At 41.1% G+C, this 23,885-nt stretch overlaps 1 protein-coding gene across 1 annotated transcript in view; it reads left to right on the top strand.

The window, feature by feature from the left end:
* The window catches only part of LOC311041326 (nuclear pore membrane glycoprotein 210-like), a gene marked incomplete at its 5' end in the record, with an annotated part of 39,917 nt that overhangs the window by 11,721 nt on the left and 4,311 nt on the right, over nucleotides 1–23,885 (top strand). Inside the window, 7 exons of the mRNA XM_084086229.1 lie at nucleotides 1,622–1,797; nucleotides 10,451–10,671; nucleotides 13,453–13,589; nucleotides 17,404–17,518; nucleotides 18,561–18,707; nucleotides 21,938–22,188; nucleotides 23,425–23,647. Coding sequence (XP_083942355.1) covers nucleotides 1,622–1,797; nucleotides 10,451–10,671; nucleotides 13,453–13,589; nucleotides 17,404–17,518; nucleotides 18,561–18,707; nucleotides 21,938–22,188; nucleotides 23,425–23,647 — 1,270 coding nt within the window. The remainder of the gene's footprint in view (nucleotides 1–1,621; nucleotides 1,798–10,450; nucleotides 10,672–13,452; nucleotides 13,590–17,403; nucleotides 17,519–18,560; nucleotides 18,708–21,937; nucleotides 22,189–23,424; nucleotides 23,648–23,885) is intronic.

Genomic DNA, 23,885 nt, shown 5'->3' with positions numbered 1-23,885 from the left:
AACATAATATATATTTTAAGTTATCATTCACCATGTAATGTAAACATACAGTAGTGTGAGTACTGTGCCAGTGTCCTTGCCATCGTGCTTCACACAGGCTTGGGGTGGGTGGGGGTTTAGGTGATGCATGCATGCAACCCAGGCCTCCAGCTGGAACCCAGCCAGAGATGTTTCTGCTATTATGCGGTCGACACACTATCTCGCTCATTTACCGGCGTGACCCAGTTTTGATGAATTATGAAAGCCCGAAAAAAGTGGTTTCTAAAATGTACATCTTCGGGATCATATTGACGGCCATGTCATCCATCTCAATGAGTTTGAACGTCTATTAAGAGACAATAAGCTCCATTACCCAGCCTAATGATCAGTCGGGCTGAACTGCACTGTCTCTTCATATTCATTAAGAACAGCGTGGACCCATGGGGGGGGCCTGGTGGTTCCCCCAGGACCCAAAGGTACAAAAAAAAATCCATTATGAATTATAGCCACTTAAGCCCCTAGTGGTCTGCTTCATATTCATTAAGAACAGCGTTGAGCCCATGGGACGCCTCTGACGATTAGTGCACAGAGCCATAATGCAAATGACTGTTTTAATGTGAAAAACAATAGCACTGACCTTTGTTGATTTGATTGATTACTTTCTTAGTCAGAAATGTAAACGGCGTGTGGTACAGTCAGACTTTAAGAGGATCCCTGGCTAATAAGCCTAATATGCCTTAATACATTATCATTGCCCTCTATAACTGAAATGTAAAACACTGTAGATATTGTATTTATTTTAGAAATATTCTATTCAAGGGAGACGATGCCTGTCGACGATGCCTGTCGCAAGTTGATGATGTCATTTGCTCCAGTGGTCCAGCCCTGTGGAATTTATGGAATGCATGTGCTTATAAAAAACGACCTAATACTTCCTACAGTTAATATGAGCATCGAAACAATATGTTATGTTTTATTTGCACATGCATTCCATACATGCCTTAGGGCTGGACCACAGATGGACAGATGACATCATCAACTTGCGACGGGCGTTGTCCCTATTGAGTAAAAGTTGAGGGATCCTTTTAACTCATTCAGTGCCAGACTTATTTCTGGCTGTGTTGTCCCAGTGCCAGAGCCAAAAATTCATTGTAAAAAAAAAAGTGCTCAGGAGCCGGGATACAGCCTTTTTCAGTAAGAAGTTAAACAAAGAGTGAATGGAGCAGCACATTTTCAAATCATGATATCTTGGGTTCAGAACATTTTTTTTTCTTTCTTTTTCTTTTCTATGACGTCTTAGACGTCACGTGGCGCTCAGGGCTTAACAATGGTGATAAAAACGGACGTCTTAGACATCCTGTGGCACTGAATGAGTTAAGTCTAAAAGGATAACCCAAAAAAGTTATGGGAACTTGTTTCCACTGTGGTCCTATGGGATTCAATTAATCAAGATGGCATAAAAAAATAACACAATGATATATGTCATCAACAAATACAAAACTGTATGTACAAAAAGAGAAAAAGGAACTTTCGATGGGAATTTACAATTACCTTCCTTTTTGTTCTCCTGATGTTTTTTCAAGCCAATTTTGACTCAATCATGACCGTCTCTGTGGTATGACCCCCCCTCCACCCTCCCCAGGTGGTGCCAGTGTCCTACGTGCGCCTCAGCACCAGTCCCGCCCTCCACACCTCCACCAGAGAGACCCTGTGGGCCATCCCCCTGGGCATGGTGCTCTCCTTCACCGTCCACTTCCACGCCGCCAGCGGAGAGGCCCTGCACAGCTCCACCTCCATGCTCACCTTCACCACCAACAGGTCTCTATACATACACAACACACAGCTCCACCTCCATGCTCACCTTCACCACCAACAGGTCTCTATACATACACAACACACAGCTCCACCTCCATGCTCACCTTCACCACCAACAGGTCTCTATACATACACAACACACAGCTCCACCTCCATGCTCACCTTCACCACCAACAGGTCTCTATACACAACACACACACAGCTCCACCTCTATGCTCACCTTCACCACCAACAGGTCTCTATACAACACACACAGCTCTACCTCTATGCTCACCTTCACCACCAACAGGTCTCTATACAACACACACAGCTCCACCTCTATGCTCACCTTCACCACCAACAGGTCTCTATACACAACACACACAGCTCTACCTCTATGCTCACCTTCACCACCAACAGGTCTCTATACAACACACTGCACATTTTCAGATATGAATCCATTCAATCCGGGAACACATACTGTGTCATTTTACATTTCGTTCTCAAACTTTTTTCATGTCAAGGACCCCCCAAAATGTATTTTGCCGCGGACCCCCATCTCCAAATATTTTGTTCTAGGGACCCCCACCAGAAGCAAAGATTTGAGTTTAAAATATTCGCTTTAAAAATATATATTTATTAAAAGATTTGCAAAAATGTTCAAGATTTTTCTAAAATGGCAGATCTACAAGTTCATAGCGCGGCACTCGGTGCCGTGCTATGAACTTGTAGATCTGCTATTTTTGAATAGCCCAAAGAAATCTAAAATGACACAGATGCGTTCCCTGATTGAATGGGTTAAGACATTAAGGCTGAAAGGATAACACAAGAAAAAGTCCTTCCATTGTGGTCCTATGTATTCAATTTATCAACATGGCATAACAAATGTACATTCAAGGTTGTACTTTATTTATCTAGTGTACAGGTACATAAGAGTACAACTTATTTTGGTTTGGCTTCCTTCAGACAATGCAGCAGCATAGATAATAATAACAACAACAACAGAATAATGATAGAAATCATAAAAAGATTTAAAGAAAAGAGTACAAAAAGATGATATAGATAGAACATCATCAAATGTAGTAATACATGTCATCAACAAATACAAACACTACATGTACAAAAGAGAGAACATTATGTTTACCAATTACCAATTACCAATTGACAATTTTGAAAGAAACCAGTGTAACACATCCTTTAATGGGTGGTGTCGGGGCATTCCACATTTTGGTGGCAGAGCAGTAGAATGAGAACTTTCCCATGTTTCTTCTAAATTTACAAATACAAACACTATTGATTGATTGATTGAAATTTGTATTAGGCAAAAAGAATGTAAAACAACCTTTATAATACTTTTGTCTAAAAGGTCCGACCAAAAAAGTCCTTGCGGACTCGTTTCCGTTGGGGTCCTTGGTATTAATTTCATAGACATATATAGTAGCAACCAAACAGTTCAAATATCAACATAAAATACAGAGAAAAAAATACCACTATGTACAAAAAAAAGCATGGGAAAAAAAAAAAAAAATATATATATATATATATATATATATATATATATATATACAAAAAAGGGGAGGGGGTCGTCTGTCTACTATAATATGTACCAAGGAGAAAAGGAAAAAATCACTAAAACTCCACACACCACATCTTTCTACCAGCAAGTTACTAGAACACCACAGACAACCACATTGTCCAACAACACCACACAGCTCCACCTCCCCACTCACGTTTCCCCACTAACACAGCCGCACACCACGTTCTCCAACAACAGCTTATATATCGTTGCTGTCGGGCAGAAACCTCTCGTCTCCATAATTATTATATATATATATATTATTATTTTTCGTAAATCAACACCCTACTCTATCATACTACAGCGTCTCAAAAGTAGCAGATCCACAAGTTTTGAGCTTGTAGATCCGCTACCTTTGCTATTTTGGAATTTGAATCCTGAAAAATAACAGTTTTGGACATGTGAGGTTTCCACTCGATAGGCGATATATAGGAAGTGACTAGTAATTCATTTTCAATGTTTTGAACTGTTTTTTGAAAAAACTTATGTTACTATGTCAGTGGTTCTCAATCTTTTTCATGTCAAGGACCCCAAAATGTATATGTATTTGGCCGCGGACGCCCATCTCAAAATATGTTGTTCCAGGGACCCCCAGAAGCAAAGATTTGAGTTATAAATGTTTGCTTTCAAAATATATATATTCAAAGATTTGCACACATTTTCACGATTCTCAAAAAATAGCAGATCTACAAGCTCGTAGCGCGGCACTCGGTGCCGCGCTACGAGCTTGTAGATCTGCTATTTTTGAATAGCCAAAGTGTAAAATAAAGCTTTTTAGGTCAAATCTAAAAATGACACAGATGCTTATGGGTTAATCCATGGGATCTGAAATATTTTCGCCTATGATGACATGCCCAAAATAGGGATAGATTGTTATTTTATCATGATTATAAAACATATATAATCAAACTGTAGCAGCTTTGGACGTTTTCATTTAGTGCGTTTAAAACAAAGGCGGCAGGGAACCCGGTTCCTTTGGGGACATTGTTTTAGGGGTTCAAATGAGTTAAAACCGCCGTCCAGAATCCTGACATTTAGTTTTACAGTTTGCTTACTGTTGTTCTAAAGTAAAAGCCGCAGAGCTATTATCCTGCTGTTGAGCTGTACCGTATTTATAGCACCAAGGCCAGCTTGTTTATGTAGCTTTCTCCTGACCATATCTGAACTGAAGCCCTATACAAATGAGTCCCCTAGCAGTTTGCAAACGGTGTGCAAAAGCACAGATTTATACAAAAGACTGCTAAAAGGATGACCCAGGTAAGCCCTCGGGGCTTGTTTGCATTAACACATTCCATGCCAGAGTTTAATATCATAATGTACTCACCACTGCCAGCGGTTTATTGTTGTTTTTTTGCTTTTTTCACCTCGCCACAGACCTCGCTAAATACCTTATGATGGCGCGTTCAACTGTTTGTCGACACACAGGGTAGTTGTGTGAGTGGCCCAGAGAAGAAAATTTCAATCGGCGACATTCCATTTTGCAGTAGTCGCAGTTTCTAAAAAACATTTTAAACAGCGTTCAGCGGAGATAATGGCGATTCAGCGGAAGCTTTAGAGCGGCGGCGGATGGGAACTAAAATCTTCGATTGACATTCATTTCCGTTCCCGGGTGTGCTACAATGAAATGTGTCACTGCGAGAGAAAAAAAACAAAAAAGACCACTTCGCGTAGATCTACGCGACTGGCACGCTGCGCAATTATATAGGTTCGCGTAGATCTACGCGACTGGCACGCTGCGCTGTTATTTAGGTTTGCGTAGATCTACCCGATTGGCACGCGATGGGTTAAGGTCCTGTGTATTCAATTCATCGAGAGATTAAAAGGTAGGGTAAGTGATATTCTTTGGTTAAAACAAAATGTTTTTGTTAAAAGGTTAAATGCTCTATTATTCTGATAGTAATCATTGTTATAGAGTGTTTGTTCAGTAACAGGGGTCTCTCTGTCTCTCCAGCTTTTTAGTGAACAGAAAATAAGTGTTCAGGTAGGTGACACAATTTCAGCCAATCAGGAGAGAGTACCCATTTATCAGCTTCATTTTTATAGTGTTCCAGTTCCAATTTTGTCTGCTTGTTTATTTGCGTCATCACTTCCAATTTCACTTGTTTAATCTGTATCCTGTCTGATTTCTCTCTCCTGATTTGGATAGATTTGCTATCCTGACCTGAAAAAGCATTTCCTGTTTAATAAAGAGCTGGAGAGAGATGGAGACTCCTGTTACTGAACAAACACTATAGCAATGAGTGCTATCGGAATATAGAGCTATTTAACACTTATTTTAACCAAAGAAAAGCACTTGCCCTACCTTTAAAGACACTTGCCCTACCTTTAAAGACAAACAACAATATACAATAATATCTCTGCTGTCCGGCCAGAACCAGCTAACTCCAAAATGGTAATTGTTCAGGAAATGAAAAACAAAATATACATTTTTCAGAAAATGAAGAAAACCTTATATTTTTAAAACAAAGCAATACTGCCTCATCAAACTTGGTATTGTGACTTTATATATTATCAGATACTTGCATGTGTCATTATATTATCACCACTTTACCCAAATCCAGCTCGAGTGGAGTTAGGAGGTTTTGTCCATCATTGAGTGGAGTTAGGAGGTTTTGTCCATCATTGATAAGAACAGCTGACAATGAATCTCAAAGCTCACAACACATCACAACGCATTGTGAGCTTGGAGATCAGCTATTTATGGTGTGCGCCATCCTCATATACTAAGTATAGATCAAGCTGAATACTGTACTTAAACAACTTTTATTTTAACATGCATTGGAAACATCCATGGATCTAACTGTTACCACTGTTGTTCTTCTACAGTTGAGTACAACAAAGAATTCTGCCTCAATACTCAATACTAAATGTATTTAACAAAAGCAATCATGGCACACCAACAATAAATAAATGGCATATCAATAAAAAAAATACATTCACGAATAATAGAATCTGTAGCCTATCAAATCTGTAGCCTACTGCACTAACAATAACAACCACAGTTGCATTTACCTATCCATCAACATTTTATTATTACACTGTTGTGTGTTGTGTGTTGCCTAAACCTTCCAGTCACTGGGTTGGTGAAAACGCCCCGCAAAACGGTGACCAGAGCCGAGAGCAAGTGACTGTTCACTTAAAGTCTCTGCTAAAGGTGGAGGGTAAAGCGTGAATGCAGTCTGACATGAGTGATATTCAGTCACATCCTGCATATTGGTTTAACGCTGAAATTACACAGTGAAAACTGTCCAAATTTATATCTGACAGTTGGTAAAAAAAAGTCTGAATTACGTTTTTTTAAATCTGTAGTATTTATATTTGACAATTGCAATATTTGCAGCAGTGGAGAGCATGAGAGGAGGGGGGAGTTGTTTGTTTTTGACGGACAGTTTGAGGATCCAATGGAGTTGGGAGTTTTCGTCAGAGGCGCTTTTTAATACTTTTCATAGGTTATTATAAAAAAAAACTTTACACAGATGTAAAGGGGGTTCAATAGCATTGATTTATGAAAAAAAAAGAAGCTGAAAATGGAGTTAGCTGGTCCCGACTGGACACCGACGATATGCAATATGGGGGGGGGGCTAGCAAACTAACTGCTTCATTGATAAGGCAATTAGCACACATCTCAACAACAAAGCTATTCAAAGTGATTTACGGTGAGAGGAAGCATTATAAAAGTGCATTTGAAAACAATTATCAATGACTATTCATCATTGCATTAAAGAATCAAGAGAATAGAAAATATGACTAAGTTGAAATGCATTACAGTACAAGCGCAGCACAAGAATCAAACAACGCAATAGAAGGCAAGCAAACAGAACGGTCTCTCAACTTTGATTTCAAAAGAACTGAGTTATAGCAGCAGACCTTCACTTTTCTGGGGGTTTGTTCCAGCTATGTGGTACAGTATATATAAAACCTAAACGCTGCTTTCTCCACACATTTCTCCATTAGTTTTGACATAAAGCTGACCTGTCTGACAACCTGAGAGGTCTGGATTTAGTTCATGATGTATCGCAACATAAAAAAAAAACATTCAATGCTTTAATAAACCAACAATTCTTTGACAGACAGGTAGCCAGTGTAAAGATCTGAGAGCTTCCAGTGATATGATCCACCTTCTTTCATCTTACTGAAGAGGGCTCCAGCAGATCAGCAGCTGTCTGTCTGTCTGATCGTTTTTTTTTGTTTTGTTTCGGAGAGACCTGTAAAGAAATTGTTACAGTAGTCAAGCATGGATTGAAGTTATCAGTCACTTCCATACAAGGCAGCACAGCACGTCCTCTATGGAAGCACGCCGAAAATAGCCGATCTACAAGCTCACACAACCCTGTTAGTCCATTAAGACCGGGAGCGATTCTCTGTCATTTTAGATTTATTTGGCTATTAAAAAATAGCAGATCTACAAGCTCATAGCGCGGCACCGAGTGCCACGCTATGAGCTTGTAGATCTGCTATTTTTTTTTTATCGTGAAAATGTGTGCAAAATGCAAATCTTTGAATATATATATTTTTTTTTAAAGCAAACATTTGTAAAATGTTTTGTTCCAGGGACTTCCAGAAGTTAAGATTTGAGTTACAAATGTTTGCATTAAAAACTATACATGTTCTATATATTTTTGAATAGCCATAGAAAAGGAATGACACACGTGCTGCATTCCCGGACTTAATGGGTTAACATCGAAGTATTTGAAGTGGTCACTGGTCATACTAGCAATAGAATACCTGTGTCCGAGGCATCTTAAAACATTAAGACCTGGAATGCATCTGTGTCACTTTAAATTTCTTTGGCTATTCACAAATATCAGATATACAAGCTCATAGTGCGGCACCGAGTGCCGCGCTATGAGCTTGTAGATCTGCTATTTTTGAAAAATCTTAAACATTTTTTCGATTTTTTTTTTCAAAAAACTTTTAGGATTTAGAAACCATTTTTAAGAATCGCCTCAGGTCTTAATTGGTTAAATAAAACCATAATGGTCTCAGATACCTCATAAAATCCTTTCATGGCGTTTCACGAATCAGATATTGGGACATGGCCTGACGAAACGTTTCAGTCGTGAGATTTTATTTTTGCCTTAATCCGTGAGTCAAGTCTACTGAAGAGATGAATGCATGGACATGCTTTCCCAAATCCTTCTGAGAAATAAGTCCTTTATTTCTTGATTGTATTCCTCAAGGTGATAATAGGGTGAATTTGTAATCGTCTTAATTTGGTGGTTGAAATTCAGGTCTGAGTCCATGACTAATACCAAGGTTTCTGTCTTGGGTCGTGGTTTTTTAACATTACAGACGGAGACTGAGCATTAACTTTTAATCGTCCTGGGTCCAAAAACAATTACTTCAGTTCTTTCTTTGTTTTAATTGAGGACATTTCTGGCACATCCAACCATTGAAATGTTCAGTGTATTTAGTGGACCATAGATAGTCCCCTGGTGATATGGCTAAATGCAAGTTAAATGGCAAATGGCTTGCGAAAAGCTTTTCTCAAATTTGATCTTGAATTTACTAATTATAAAAAGGATCAAATGTAACTTCCTGATATATTCAGAGACACAATGGCAATACACGGGCAATTTTAGCTCTGCAATAGTAAAATGGGCTGGGCCAAACACAATGAATTCAGTCAGGTTCTGTAGACCAAAGCATACATGGGAAGTAGTTTCACTTTTCAGATAGGGTTTTTGCCTTTTGATTTGAATGCATGTTATGTGGTGTGTGTGTGAGTGAAGACAGTGACCCGGGTAAGTTATGCATCAGTAAAAAAGACATCTTGAGTTAACCACGGCCATGATACGGCATACAATTCCTTACCACATGAATGTGTTTGTGTGTATTTTTTATATATATTTATAACTATTGTTATATATAACTAGGTGTTTCGGTACAACTGCAATAGTGGGAGTGCCTGGTGTGTCAGACAGTTAGTGCAGACCATCTGATACAAAAAAACTATGCAAAAAAGACCCCCCCCCCCCCCCAAAGTGCAGAATGTACTTCATTTATCCTCATCGTCTCAGATGGAGTCGTTTCCACCTGAGTGAGTTAAATGAATGCGGCTCTGATGAGGGGACTCCCTCAAATGGATTCCATTACCTCCTCGTCCAGATGCTGACAGATAATTTGAGGGTGGGAAAGTATCCAAATGAAGCTGGTGAAGGGCTGGCTAATGGCGTGGGGGGGGTATGAGGGACTTATACGGGATCCTGGAAATCCTCCCTAACGAAGGAGAAAGCAGTCGAGTTAATTAGGTCTCAGTGCTGACTTGTAGATAGCTGTAGATAAAAGGTACTGTAGGAAGGTGATCAGGAAATGATGAGGAGATATACAGTGACAAATACAACAATAACAGTGGCATACTGTATATAATGACAACAACAATGACCCACACAACCACTTTCAACCTTTCCAACCTACAGTATTTCTCGATATATATGTTCCATACCTTTCCAAAATAGCCAATCTATAAGATTGGCTATTTCGGTGCGACACTGTCCTATGACGAAGTATAAAACGGCGCTTAACCAATTAAGACCTGGAACGCATCTGTGTCATTTTTTTGATTTGAGCTAAAAGGCATGATTTTAAACTTTGGCTATTCAAAAATAGCAGATCTACAAGCTCATAGCGCGGCGCCGCGCTATGAGCTTGTAGATCAGCTATTTTTGAAAAATCGAGAAAATGTGTGCAAATCATTGAATATATATATATTTTTAAAGCGAATATTTGTAACGCCCTCTAGCGTAATCACTAAAAACATGATGTTCTTTTTTTATTGACCTAGAACAACGTCAATGGCGGTCAACGGTTGGATTTGAAATGACGTAGATCTACGTCAATGGAAGGGAATGTGTCAAGTGGTTAAAAATCAGGACAATGGTTCTTGTCTCGTAATTAATTATTTAAAATCAGCTAAATAGATTGGTCTGAGTCAACTATTTTAGTCCTACAGTTGTACAGTCGTATGACAGTGTTGCGCCAAAATAATCAAATTTGAACCAGTTCAAATATGATTATTTTGGGGGGAGTGGTCCCGGCCTGAACAGTTGGTGAACCCTTGTTCTAAGTGGTTGTGTTGTGTTGTGTTCGGTCCTATACCAGGGATGACCTGGTGCAGGTGGGCAGGGGTCCCGGCAACGACACGGTGACGGTGAGGACGGTCAACGTGGGCCTCACGCTCCTGGCGGTGTGGGACCCCGAGCAGGCGGGCGTGGCGGACTACCTCCCGCTGCCCGTCCAGCACGCCATCTACCCAGAGGACGCCCAGAGGCTGGTGGTGGGCGACGTGGTCTGCTTCAGCGCCCACGTCATCGGCCCAGAAGGTGAGACACAGGAATCCCAACTTCTTGTTAAAATTGTGTTTTCCCGAACCTGGGCCCGACCGGGGACCACTAGAGCGGTGTTTCTCAAACCTTTTCGGTGTCAAGGACCCCCAGAATGATATGTATTTGGCCGCGGACCCCCATCTGTAAATGTTTTGTAACGGCGACCCCCAGAAGAGAAGATTTATTAACCCATTAACTCACTGAGTGCCAGAATTATTTCTGGCTATTTCTGGCCAGTGCGATTTTTCTTTTTTTTTTTGTAAGAAAAAAAGTTTAAAAAATGTACTTAGGAAGCGAGATACAGCCTTTTTTCAGTTATAAGTTAAACAAGGAGTGGATGGAGCTGCAAATCTCCAGATAATGATATCTTGGGTTCTGAATACTTTTTTCCCCAAAAAAAGAAGACTTTTTTTTTTTAAACTATTTTTTCAAAAACACGTGAAACACTTGATTGGCACGTTGCACCATAGCGGTAAAACACGTGAAACGCGTGAATGGCACTCAATGAGTTAAGACCTGAGGCGATTCTTAAAAATGTTTTTTGAAAAAAATAAAAAAATAAAAAATGTCAAGATTTTTCAAAAATAGCAGATCTACAAGCTCATAGCGCGGCACTCGCAAAAGCCCGTTGGCTGCCATTGACGCAGATCTGCGTTCTTTCAAAAAAAAACATTTTTCAAAATATATATATTTTTTTTTTTTTTTTTTTTTTTTTTTAAACCCAAAGACCAAGGAGATATGATTTTCCGAAGAGTTTTGCTCCCAGACACTTCCTTATAACTTAAAATTTCTGTATCTCGGCTCTTAAGTGCTTTTTTTTTCTCATTGAAAAAGTCTGGCAGCCTACTGTAGGGAAAAATTGAAAAAGCTGGCAGCCAATGTGTTAATGGTAATAGACGCATTTCCAGACAACGTCACACTGATAAGAACCAGTATGCGTGCGCAGGCCGGGCCCAAAAGAACCGCTCATTAGATGCAATGTAAAAGTGGTCACAGCCTCACGTGTAAAAATGCATCCTATCAAACCTTCAGATGCTGTTTTCCTCCCAGTGTGGAAGAAGGTGGTTTAGGATGGATGTTTACTGTGATCTCTGCCTTTTGAAATATATATACCTCGGTTTATAACCCCACCTCTCTGTCGCAAAGGGAACGCTCTATGATCACGGCATCAGAGCCTGCTTGATCGCGCGCAGCTGTATCCCCTCAAACCTAATTTATGCTCCGCCGTGCGAAGGTGTTGCGCGCAGAGAGCGGCCGTGGAATAGCAGACCTCCAAGCTCACAGCGGTCGCGTCCGCGACGCGTCGTGAGCTTGTACGTCAGCTGTTCTCGGTGCGCAATACCGTTGCGGGGTGAAGTATATATGTCTCGCTAGGAGCGTCTCGCCAGCCAACACACAGAGGAGGTTCAATGAACTGAAACCAGCGCTCCTCAAAACGACGGAGCAAGCACGTAGTGTTATCATTCATTCAGTTTATTTAGCTTGGAATAACTATCCTGTCTATGTTCAACAACAACAACAGTAATGTCCATCCTTCGGTCGTTACAAGGCTAAGATGCGTTATGATGACATGCTCTAACAGCACCTTTGTTGGATAAGCATAAGATAAAGTTGAATAAGAAACATGACATCACCGCGAAAGCTAATGTAAAGAGTGTCCTACCAAACTGTGGATATAATCGGCAAAAGGAGCTACCTTTGGACACGTCTCCAATCTAACTTGCTAAACTACAGTAATAAACTCGCCAACAGTAAGTAAAGTAAAGTATTTACACACTGTTGTCAGCATTGAGCGTAGAGCCCAGAGGCTTAACTTGCTAAACAAGCTCCAGTAATAAACTCACCAATAGTAAGTATTTACACACTGCTGTCAGCGTAGAGCCATGCTTTTTTCAGCTTTTTTTCTTTCGAGCATGAGTGCTGCCGTTTCAGCGCCCCACCTACATTGAGTGACGGCACAACGTCACGTACTGTATGAAATGATTTGACAACAAGCAACCACGAATGGATTAGAACTACCAACACCAGAGCTCACAGCTGCATGTCTGCTGTAGATTTGTTGCCACGGCTTAATAAAATAATTATAAAAATCAGTGAATAATCGACTTTGATGTACAGCGTTGAATAGTGGTTTTGATATTAGAATATTCGACTATGTTATAAAATAACCACAATAAGCTGCACATTGACACGTTTATACTCAATAGGAAAATAAACTACAAGAGAAATACCATTTAAAAAAAAATGTTTTTATCGAAGGTTGATTAACTCATTTTCTGCCAATAACGCATATATGCGTTCTTTAGAATCCATCACTTGCCTGCCAATAACGCATATACATATACGTTTTTACAAAAAAATATATATATATATTTGACCCAAAGACCAAGGAGATATGATTTTTCGAAGATCTAGACTCCTATCCACTTCCTTGTTAACTTAAAACTTAAAAATTCTGTATCTCGGCTCCTGAGTACTTTTTTAATTTCAATGAAAAATCACTGGCAGACAACTGCAAAAAATCTGAAATAACTCGGGCAGGTTATAGTGTTAAAAGGCTGATTAATGTTGCTTTAGGAAACCAGGTAATATCCTGTGTTGTGAATGTTAGTGTTCCCATTTTCCTCAGGGAAGAAATCCCCTTAACTTTAGTTACAGTAAGCGTGTCATTGATGGGAGGTAATGAGGCATTGGGGGGGAGAAAAAAAAAAACAACACAAGCAAACCTTGCAAAAGCAGAGTTAATGATCCGTCCTGTTCCCCCATTCATCCATCCAGGTGTCCCTGGTGCATGGAGCTCCTCAGCCAGCACCGTGCTCCAGGTGGACCCCAAGAGCGGCGCGGCCGTGGCCAGAGACGCCGGAACGGTCACCGTGTTCTACGAAATAGCTGGCGTCCTGAGGACCTACAGAGAGGTACGTTAATATCTATCCTCTGTCCTCTGCCAGCATGTCCTCTATGAAAAGCATGTTGCGCAGCGAAATGAGCCGATCTACAAGCTCTCAATGCGTCTGACGCATTGATTGAGTCGAGGGTGTTTCTTGAGATTTTGTGACGACCACCATGTCCAACTACTATACAAAATGTAATGAATGTTTTGTATAGTCCCCAGTTAACCCATTGAGAGCTGGAAATGTGTCATTTTTAGATTTGAGCTAAAAAGCATTATTTTACACTTTGGCTATTCAAAAATAGCAGATCTACAAGCTCATAGCGCGGCACCGAGTGCCGCGCTATGAGCTTGTAGATCTGATATTTTTGAAAAATCTTTGAATATAAATACTTTTAAAGCGAACATTTTAAACTCAAATCTTTGCTTCTTCTGGGGGTCTCTGGAACAAAATATTTTGATGGGGGTCCGCGGCCAAATGCATATAATTTTGGGGGTCCTTGACATGAAAAAGTTTGAGCACCACTGATATAGAAACATACGTTTTTCAGAAAACTGTTGAGATTTAGGAGACATGTAGAATCGGCTTCAGGTCTCAATGGGTTAATTCCCCAATACAGAGGCAAATTCTATACCCCAAAAAAAAATATATATATGTATATATATTTTTTTAACACTTTCAACCTGGCACCCCTATTTGGGGTATCATATCATTATAATTTTGTTTTCACAAATAAAAAATATTGTAACTAACCGATCTACAAGCTCACAGACGTAGATCCGCTATTTTTGATGAAACGGGGCTTATAAATGGTTAAACTTAAGTATTAGTTAATAATGTTTGTAGAGTGGCAACGTGTTTATAGAGTCTATCTTGCATGGATATGAATAACGGTGTGCCTCTGAGATGTTGACGTGCCCACCGAGGTAGCACATACATACCTGGGTATTTATTCTAGTCATGTCCCTGATGAATGAGCTACAACATGAAACGGGTTGGCTACAGTCATAATAATGCAAACAGCATCACTCTCTCTCGACGGCTCTGCACTGCAGCCAGTGGTGGGAAAAGAACTCAAATGTTTTACTTAAAAAAGTAAAAAGTATCAATACTGCAATGTAGAAATACTCTGTTAGGGCACGGTCACGCTGCACTTTTATTTTACCTCTGGGGCGGTGCTTTGTCAATGCAAATGCGTGGATTCATGGTCAAAACATTGCAAGACCATGAATCCATGCATTTGCATTGACAAAGCATTGGCAGTTTCCGCCCCAGAGGTAAAATATGTCTGGAATTCAAAATTAGCAAATTTTGAATTCCAGACATTTACTACTTTTACTAATACAAAAGTATTGGTATCAAAATGTACTTAAAGTACCAAAAGTAAAACTACTAAAATGTTTGAAAATAGCAGATCTACAAGTCCTCAACGCGTTGTGAGCTTGTAGATCGGCTATTTTCAAATAGGCTATGTATATAGGGCTAAAGTGGTTAATGTACGTTTTATAATATAATCATTGATAATTGCAAAGTAACTAAAGTTGTCAAATAATTGTAGTGGAGTAAAAGTACAATATTTGCCCCTGAGATGTAGTGGAGTAGAAGTAAAAGCACTGAAAATTGGAAATACTCCAGTAAAGTAAAAAAAATACCTCAAAATAGTACATAAGTACAGTACTTGAGTACATGTACTTAGTTACTTTACACCACTGACTGCACCTTCTCTCTCTCTCGTGGGGTGTGGATATCATGTGGCGGTCGGGTGCATCATCGTTCCCCAGGTATATATATATCAGAGAACCTGAGAACTTTACAGCATTCCAGATAACGGTGGCCTATCCATCATCACCCGCACCGGGATGGCGTTCTATCAGTATAATGATTATGTCTGACTATGTGTGTGTGATATTTCCCCTCCAATGCTCTGCTGGGAATGGGAGGAGAGATTCTCCACTCAGATAGAGAGAGAGAGTAGAGGAGAGGATTAATTAGCTCTCTCTCTCTCTCTCTGAGAATGTCACTGTGCACTTAACCCATTAAGACCGGGAAACGCGTCTGTGTGTCATTTTTAAGATTTCTTTGGGCTATTCAAAAATAGCAGATCTACAAGCTCATAGCGCGGCACCGAGTGCCGCGCTACGAGCTTGTAGATCTGCTATTTATTTTTTTTAATCGTGAAAATGTGTGCAAATCTTCAATCTGAATATATATAATCTATTTATATTTTTTTTACCGAAAAATCTTTTAACTCAAATCTTTGCTTCTGGGGGGTCCCTGGGACAACATATTTTGAGATGGGGGGTCCACGCCCAAATTACATAGCATTCTGGGGGTCCTTGTCATGAAAAAGTTTGAGAACTGATTATAGCAACGTGAGGTTTTTTTCCCCCAGAAGCAAAGATGTGAGTTAAAAAAAATCGCTTTGAAAAAAATATATAATTTATATAATTTTAGAGAAAAAGAAATCTTGAAAATGTGTGCAAATCTTTGAATATATTTTTTCAAAGATTTGCACACATTTTCAAGATTATTTTTTTCTCTAAAATAGCAGATCTACAAGCTCGTAGTGCACGCTAGAAGCTTGTATATCTGATATTTTTGTATAGCCAAATAAATAAATAAAAATTACACACAGATGCTTTTCCCCCGGTTTTAATGGGTTAATGCGCTCTCCTTCCTTCCAGTGCTTCCAGGCTTCAATATATTATGCAGGCGGTTTGTATACAAATCGTTCCAATTAGTAGCAGGAGAATGGGTGAGGGTCTGCGATGAGCAGATAAGGTTTCTATCTAAACCAATAACGTGCATCACAGCCTTAACGTCTAGTTTGTGCTTCCGTCGTACCACCGTGTGTCACACGCCGAAAATAGCCGATCTACAAGCTCGCAACGCGTCGCAGATGCGACGCGTCGTGAGCTTGTAGATCGGCTATTTCCCATGCGCCCAATACCGTCCGCACGACAAAGTATAAATCGGGCTTTATATGCCAACAGTGCAAAAGTGGCTATTATGTGAGACATTGGTAGATGGAGGAGCAATACCGTATCAACTACATCTCCCTTTTTGTCCTTAACCCATTAAGACCGGGAACGCGTCTGTGTCATTTTTGCTATTCAAAAAATAGCAGATATACAAGCTCATAGCGCGGCACCGAGTGCCGCGCTATGAGCTTGTAGATCTGCTATTTTTTGGAAAAATCGTAGAAATTTTGTGCAAATCTTTGAATATATTTTTTTTTAAGTGAACATTTGTAACTCAAATGGTATTGCTTCTGGGGATTCTACAAATGTCTTCTAAATCCATTTTCTTTTTTTTATTTATGTTTCTATAATCGGTGGTTCTCAAACTGTCAAGGACCCCCAAAATGATATGTATTTGGCCACGGACCCCCATCTCAAAATATGTTATTCCAGGCAGGGGACCCCCCCCCCCAGAAGCAAATATTTAAGTTAATAATGTTTGCTTAAAAATATATATTTTATAGTTTTTCAAAAAATATCAGATCTACAAGCTCATAGCACGGCACGCGCTACGAGCTTGTATATCTGTCATTTTTGAATAGCCAAAGTATGAAAAATAATGGTTAAAGTGGTTACACAGATGCGTTCCCGGGTTTTAATGGGTTAATGGTCCTCCTGGCGGCTTAGACATTTCCATGTGATTGATGAAGACAAAGCTCTGACCAGGGACCAGTGAAGCTAATTAGGCACACACCACACACACGCCATTCCTGGTGACGTCTGTGTCAATACAGCTCATGAAAAAGTAAACAACGCCAAACCCCTTCATTCCTGCAATTTATTGGCTTTTTTGTTGTGGTGGTGGTGGCTCGATGCAGGTCGTGGTGGAGGCCGCGTCCAGGACGGCCGTCATGGCTCAAGCCACGCCCATCAGGAACGACAGGGAGACCAAGGTCCTCATCACCACCAGAGAACGAGGAACCAACCTCATAGGTAACTCCACTCCATTTCTGTTTTAACCCATTAAGACCTGAAGCCAATTCTACAAATGTCTTCTAAATATCCCAACAGTATTCTGAAAAAACGTATGTTTCTATATCAGTGGTGCTCAAACTTTTTCATGTCAAGGACCCCCAAAATGATATGTATGTGACCGCCGACCCCCATCTCAAAATGTTTTGTTCCAGGGACCCCCAGAAGCACAGATATACAAGCTATGAGCTTGTATATCTGCTATTTTTGAATAGCCAAAGTGTAAAATAATGCTTTTTAGCTCAAATGAAAAAGTGACATAGATGCGCTCCAGAGCTTAATGGGTTAATCAACAAGTCAATTAAAGCCCCCCCTGTTCTCGGCGGTGAGCGAATTAAGCATCTTTTTTAAATGGTGTTTTCGTTAAGAAACCTAATTCTGTTTTTAATCAGCAGGCCAGTTAAAGCAGTGGTTCTCAAAGTGGGCTCCCGGGGGAAGCTAGCAGATAGAGCTTGTAGATCCATCTGCTATTTTTGAATCACTTTTAAAAAAATCTTTGGAAGAATTGTAAACAATTTTGAATCATTTTCAAAACAAATCTTATGGTGGTCACTGGCACAAAATCTTTTCAGATTGGGGGGGGGTCCAAGGCCAAATAATAGATATCAGTTTGTGGGTTTTTGACATGAAAATGTTTGAGACTTTGCGATTTTTTGCAAATATTTGAATATATATATATATCTTTTTTTTTAAGCGAACATTTTAAACTCAAATCTTCGCTTCTGGAGGTCCCTGGAACAAAATACTTTCAGATGAGGGTCTGCGGCCAAATACGTATAATTTTGGGTGGTCCTTGACTTGAAAAAAGTTTGAGAACCACTGATATATATAGCGACACAAGTTTCCCAGAAAACCGTTAGGATTTATTTATCAGAACGTTCTAGTTTCAACCAAACGGAGCACCGTGCTGACATGCTGCTGAAGGGGATGACGAGGCACCAGAGAGCCAACTGTTTGTTTGTTTGTTTTTGTGTGTCTGTGACCTCATGGCGCCCCCCTGCAGGAGCGTGCTCCTCGCTCCAGACGGACGCCATCGCCCTGCTGCACCCTGAAACCTCCATCAGCTGTCACCTCAGCTTCACCAGCGATGCCATCGACTTCAGCACCCACCACGTGTTCAGCACACACACCGGCTTTGACCCCGCCTCTGGTGAGACTGCTCCCAACACACACACACACACACACACACACACACACACACACACACACACACACACACACACACACACACACACACACACAGACTTACTTTAAAAATGTACAAATTTGCAATAGGCTCTATGCACAGCAGCCATATTGGAAAGAAATTGGGCCTCTTCTTACTTCCTTCACAGGTGTTACCAATGATACTAATGAAGGCTCTGTTCCATTCTGGTCAGGGTGCTGATATTGTGCATGTTGGCTCACTAGAAACACTCCATTTTGGTTCCCAAATGGCCCCTTATGGTGGGTGTGTAACTCTGAGAGTGTACAAATTTGGTTCCATTTGTACACTCTCAGAGTTATGGGGGGTCGTTGAAAATAAGACACACTAAATGGAACAGAGCCTTAATTAGTATCATTGGTAACACCTGTGAAGGAAGTAAGGAAGGGGCCCAATTCATTCCAAATATGGCTGCTGTGCATAGAGCCTATTTAGCAGTGGTGTAAAGTACATGTACTCAAGTACTATACTTAAGGAGTATACCGTGTGCCGCGCTATGAGCTTGTAGATCTGCTATTTTTGAAATGTATTTGAAAATAGTTTGAATAATTTTGAATCGTTTTGCCACGGCCAAATACATATCATTTTGGGGGTTCCCTTGACATGAAAAAGTTTGAGAGACACTTTTCCGGTTTTAGTGTTTTTTAAAAGTTTTGGGAAACGACCGCATTATCGTATCCTTGCAGAGGAGTGCAGTTCCTCCTCTGCCAACCTGTCCGTACTGATGGACTTTTTACTCTTCACATCATTAACTTACACATTAAAAGTCTTCACTTTTACAAAGTAAAAGACCCATTTCTTAAAAGTCGTGCCTCGGCCCAGCAGAGCGTTTTTTTTGTAGTTGTTGTTGTTGCGCACGCTCAGCATCGGTGGCCACAACGAAATTGTTTGTTTACCAGCCGGGTTCTAATCAATACCTGGAACTCGCTCGCGGAATGAATATAGCAACGAGCTATTAAACGCTAGGTGTCCGGCTGATGTATTGAACGTTGGGGGGGGGGTGGGAGGGGAGGAGGGGGGGGCGTTCTCCCTCTGGCCTGATAGCACTAGTGTAATTGTGTTTGGGAGTTGGGGGCTTCAATTCAGTTGTTAGCTTATCTCTGAAGGAAGGCCTCCAGGGGGCATTAACAATTCCCTTGAATCCCCACGGAGAACGTAATGGGGAGGCTGTGACTGTGAAATAACCAGGGTTTCCCCCATGTACTGTACACCACAGTCCCGTTGGATTTTTCTTTTTTTTAACCCATGAAGACCTGAGGCGATTCTTTAAAAAAAATCGTAATCCTAACAGTTTTTTGAAAAAAATATAAAAAATATTTTTTCACGATTTTTCAAAAATAGCAGATCTACAAGCTCGTAGCGCGGCACTCGGTGCCGCGCTATGAGCTTGTAGATCTGCTATTTTTGAATAGCCAAAGAAATCGAAAGTGACACAGATGCGTTCCAGGTATTAATGGGTTAATACACTTAGTGCCCACATTGTCAGTATTTATTCGCCGTCTCTCTGGCAGTCTCTTTCTCTCACGCCTGATTTGTTGATATGGCCGCTTGTCACCGCGGGATGAGGGGGGAAAAAAAGCAATTATAGGAAATCACTTCATCATTTCTGTTTCTATTGTCAGACATGATTTATTCTATCAGCGTAATAATAATAATTATTTGACTGTGTAATCTGCTTCCAAGTAATACCAGAGGTGTCTTTTTGGTGACACCTCTGGTAGCTCCGCTGTCATCGCGGTACGGAATTACCGCTAAAAAGGAATGCTGCTGTGTCGTATAGCACCAGAGGGGATATTTTGGAAAGCAACAAGTTAATGTGATCTCTGTACTCATTCTGGTCAAACCCCGAGGAACACTATAGTGTCGAAAGAAAACGTTGGTTGTTATCTTTTAAAATAAAGCCGCATTGCATCGTGGCTATGAGCTGTGCGAATTCCTTCTGATACTTTTGTATCTACCGTGGTCAGCATCTCCTTAACTCATCCACTGCCACTGACGTAATAAACGTAATTATTCCCGTTTACCAACCCTGCCACAGACGTAAAAAACGTAGTTATTAATTTTTCAAAAAAGAAAAAAAAATGTTTTTTCTTTTTTTTTTTACCCAAAGACCAAGGAGATATGATTTTTCGAAGGAAAAGACTCCCATCCACTTCCTTGTTAACTTAAAGCTTAAAAATTCTGTATCTCAGCTCCTGAGTACTTTTTTTTTTCAATGAAAAATCTTTGGCAGTGGGCAAACGCGGCCAGCAATAAGTCTGGCAGTGGATGAGTTAATAATGGTGTGCGCTAATTTTCCTAAGTTTGTTGTCAGAAACTTTATCTATTAACGTAAACATGCATAAATAAATACATTTACGGCGCCAACGTAATATTTAACGTGAGTGTCATAAATAAATAAACATTTATGTGTAATGGGTAATGTGAAAAATAGGAGGAAGATGATGACAATTAAGATAATGATAATGAATTGCATTTTTTTATAGCGCTACTAAGTACTCACTTACTCAAAGCGCTTTACAATGGTTCATTCATACATCATTCACACACACATTCATACACCGATGGCGGAGGAAACCATGCAAGGCCCCAACCTGCTCATCGAGAGCAATGGGCTCTACGCACAGCAGCCACATTGGTCAGAAATTGGGCCCCTTCCTCGCTTCCTTCTCAGGTGTTACCAATGACACTAATGAAGGCTCTGTTCCATTTAGTGTAGCGCAGTGGTTCTCACACGTTTTAATTTCAAGGACCCCCATAACTCTGAGAGTGTACAAATGGAACCAAATGGACCCGGGAGGGTCCATTTGGTTCCATTTGTACACTCTCAGAGTTACACCCTCTCAAGGAACCATGAGGGTCCCTGGACCACACTTTGAGACCCACTAGTGTTTCTAGTGCGCCAACATGCACAATATCAGCACCCTGACTCTGTTTGACCAGAATGGAACAGAGCCTTCATTAGTATCATTGGTAACACCTGTGAAGGAAGTCAGAAGAGGCCCCATTTTTCTCCAAAATGGCTGCTGTGCATGGAGCCTATTAGGGGTTCAGCGTCTTGCTCAAGGACACTTCAATTCTTTTCAGCATTTCCAGTGTGTAGACTCTACTTCTTATTGTGAAAAATATACCAGTGAAAGACAGTCTCTTGACAGTCTTTGTTCCTTCCTCCCCAGGCTTCTACACGTGTGCCATGAGCCTGCGGCCTCTGAGCGACCAGCAGAGCCGCGCTCTGAGCATGTCCATGTCCAACCTGCTGGTGGAGGCCGGCCTGGAGGGAAGCGCCTTCTCGGGGAAGCGGGTGGGGGCCCGGCTGCCCATAGAGCCGGGCCTGTACGCCGACCAGACGGAGCTGCTGCTCTCCAACCTGCACCCCTCTGCCGAGCTCACCGTCTACGGCCCGGCCGCCACGCTGGCCAGCATGGAGGTATATACCGTACCAACGTTTTGACTGTTAACTTCTTGTTTATGTGAACCCTTGCTGTTGGGTCTGGGGGGAGGGTGTAGGGTAACGGGAAGAGTGGGCACCCTTGTTGTAACATTGGCTGTTGGTGTTCGCTTTAAAAAATATATATATTCAAAAGATTTGCACAAATGTTCACGATTTTTCAAAAATAGCAGATCTACAAGCTCATAGCGCGGCACTCGGTGCCGCGCTATGAGCTTGTAGATCTGCTATTTTTGAATAGCCCAAAGTATAAAAGGTTAAAGTGGTTAAAACTATTGTGATATGTATTAGTTCACAGACCCCCCTGTTTGATCAACTCCTGAGAGTGTACCAAATGGAACCAACTGGACTCTTACAGGTCCATTAGGTTCCATTTAACTCTTAATGTTACAGAACCGCTATATTGTAATATTGTCCATTTGGTTCCCATCATTTAACAAACCTTTTCCCTGGAGGTCCTGAGCCCCACGTTGAGTAGGACACAGTGGTGTGTAGACTGTCACGTGCCTCCTCCTGTGATGCACAACGGTCGTGTGTACACACACCAGACCTTTTTAAAATGTAAATTCAACAGTGCCGTGAACCTTTTTATTCTTTAGAAAACAATCCAATCTGGGAAATGTTTTTTTTTTCTAAAGTAAATAGAATACCAGAAGGCACAGTTAATTAAAAAAAAAAGTAAAATAACACATTGTGTGCCAGAGGTTTATTAAAATGGGGTACGTTCAGTGCCTGCATATCTTCCATCCACTTAACGTTGATACGTTTCGTGCTGTAGAAGCCCCGACGCGGAAGTGCATGTCAACAAAGCGTGCGTGCGAGACGGCGGAGGGTCCCGACCTACCGCCAGGAACAATAATAATAAACGCGATCTTTCTAACGCGATTTTCGCCGATCGAAAACGGCTCACTTCCACCACGTTAAAAAGAAATGGAGATATTAAGCTTTTAGTCAAGGAGTTAACATTGGAGCGGCCGACCGGAAGGATTTTTTGACATGGATCCACATCCGGCCTCTCCTCCTCGGAGACTCCTTGGATGATCCCAAAGTTTCATTAGAGCGCCCCACGTGGGTCCCACGTATAAAAAGAAAGTACTCACAGCACGTCACTACTGGCCTATATTATAGTATCTCCTCCACAAATATCTTTTGAAAGAACAAAATGTCGATATTATCCGCACCACTTTTTTTTCCCCTTCTCCACGACCATGTCAGGTGGTGTCCACGTCTCCCAGCGTCACCGTCCAGGAGAAGGAGACGTCCCACCAAGGCTTCCCCTCCTTCTCCAGGTACACGGTCAGCGCCGTGGACCCCCAGGGGGCCGGGGCCACCGCCGCCTCTGCCGCTCACATCTCCATAAGCAGCTCCTCCTCCGGCCAGAGCCTCCTCGTCCCCGTGTCCCTCACGCACGCGGTGGACCCCAGCACCTCCATGCAAGGTGAGGGGTGGTCGTCTGTGGGGTGGGCAACTTTGATGATGGATAGGGCCACTGTATTTCCACACTCACTCCAGAGGGCCACATTGCATATGCCGTCGGGCCAAGTCGGGCCAAGTCGCGCTGCGACGCGTTTTGAGCTTGTAGATCTGCTATTTTTGCTATTTTTGAATTGGAATCCTGAACATTTTTGTGTAATTTCAAGTGCATTTAGTTATACTTATGTTAGCTTTATGAACTT

This window comes from Gymnoscopelus microlampas (genome assembly GCF_963454915.1).
Source record: "Gymnoscopelus microlampas genome assembly, contig: SCAFFOLD_122, whole genome shotgun sequence".
NCBI lineage: Eukaryota > Metazoa > Chordata > Actinopteri > Myctophiformes > Myctophidae > Gymnoscopelus > Gymnoscopelus microlampas.
The sequence above is the reverse complement of the archived record's forward strand: the minus strand, read 5'-3'. Positions and strand labels throughout refer to the sequence as shown.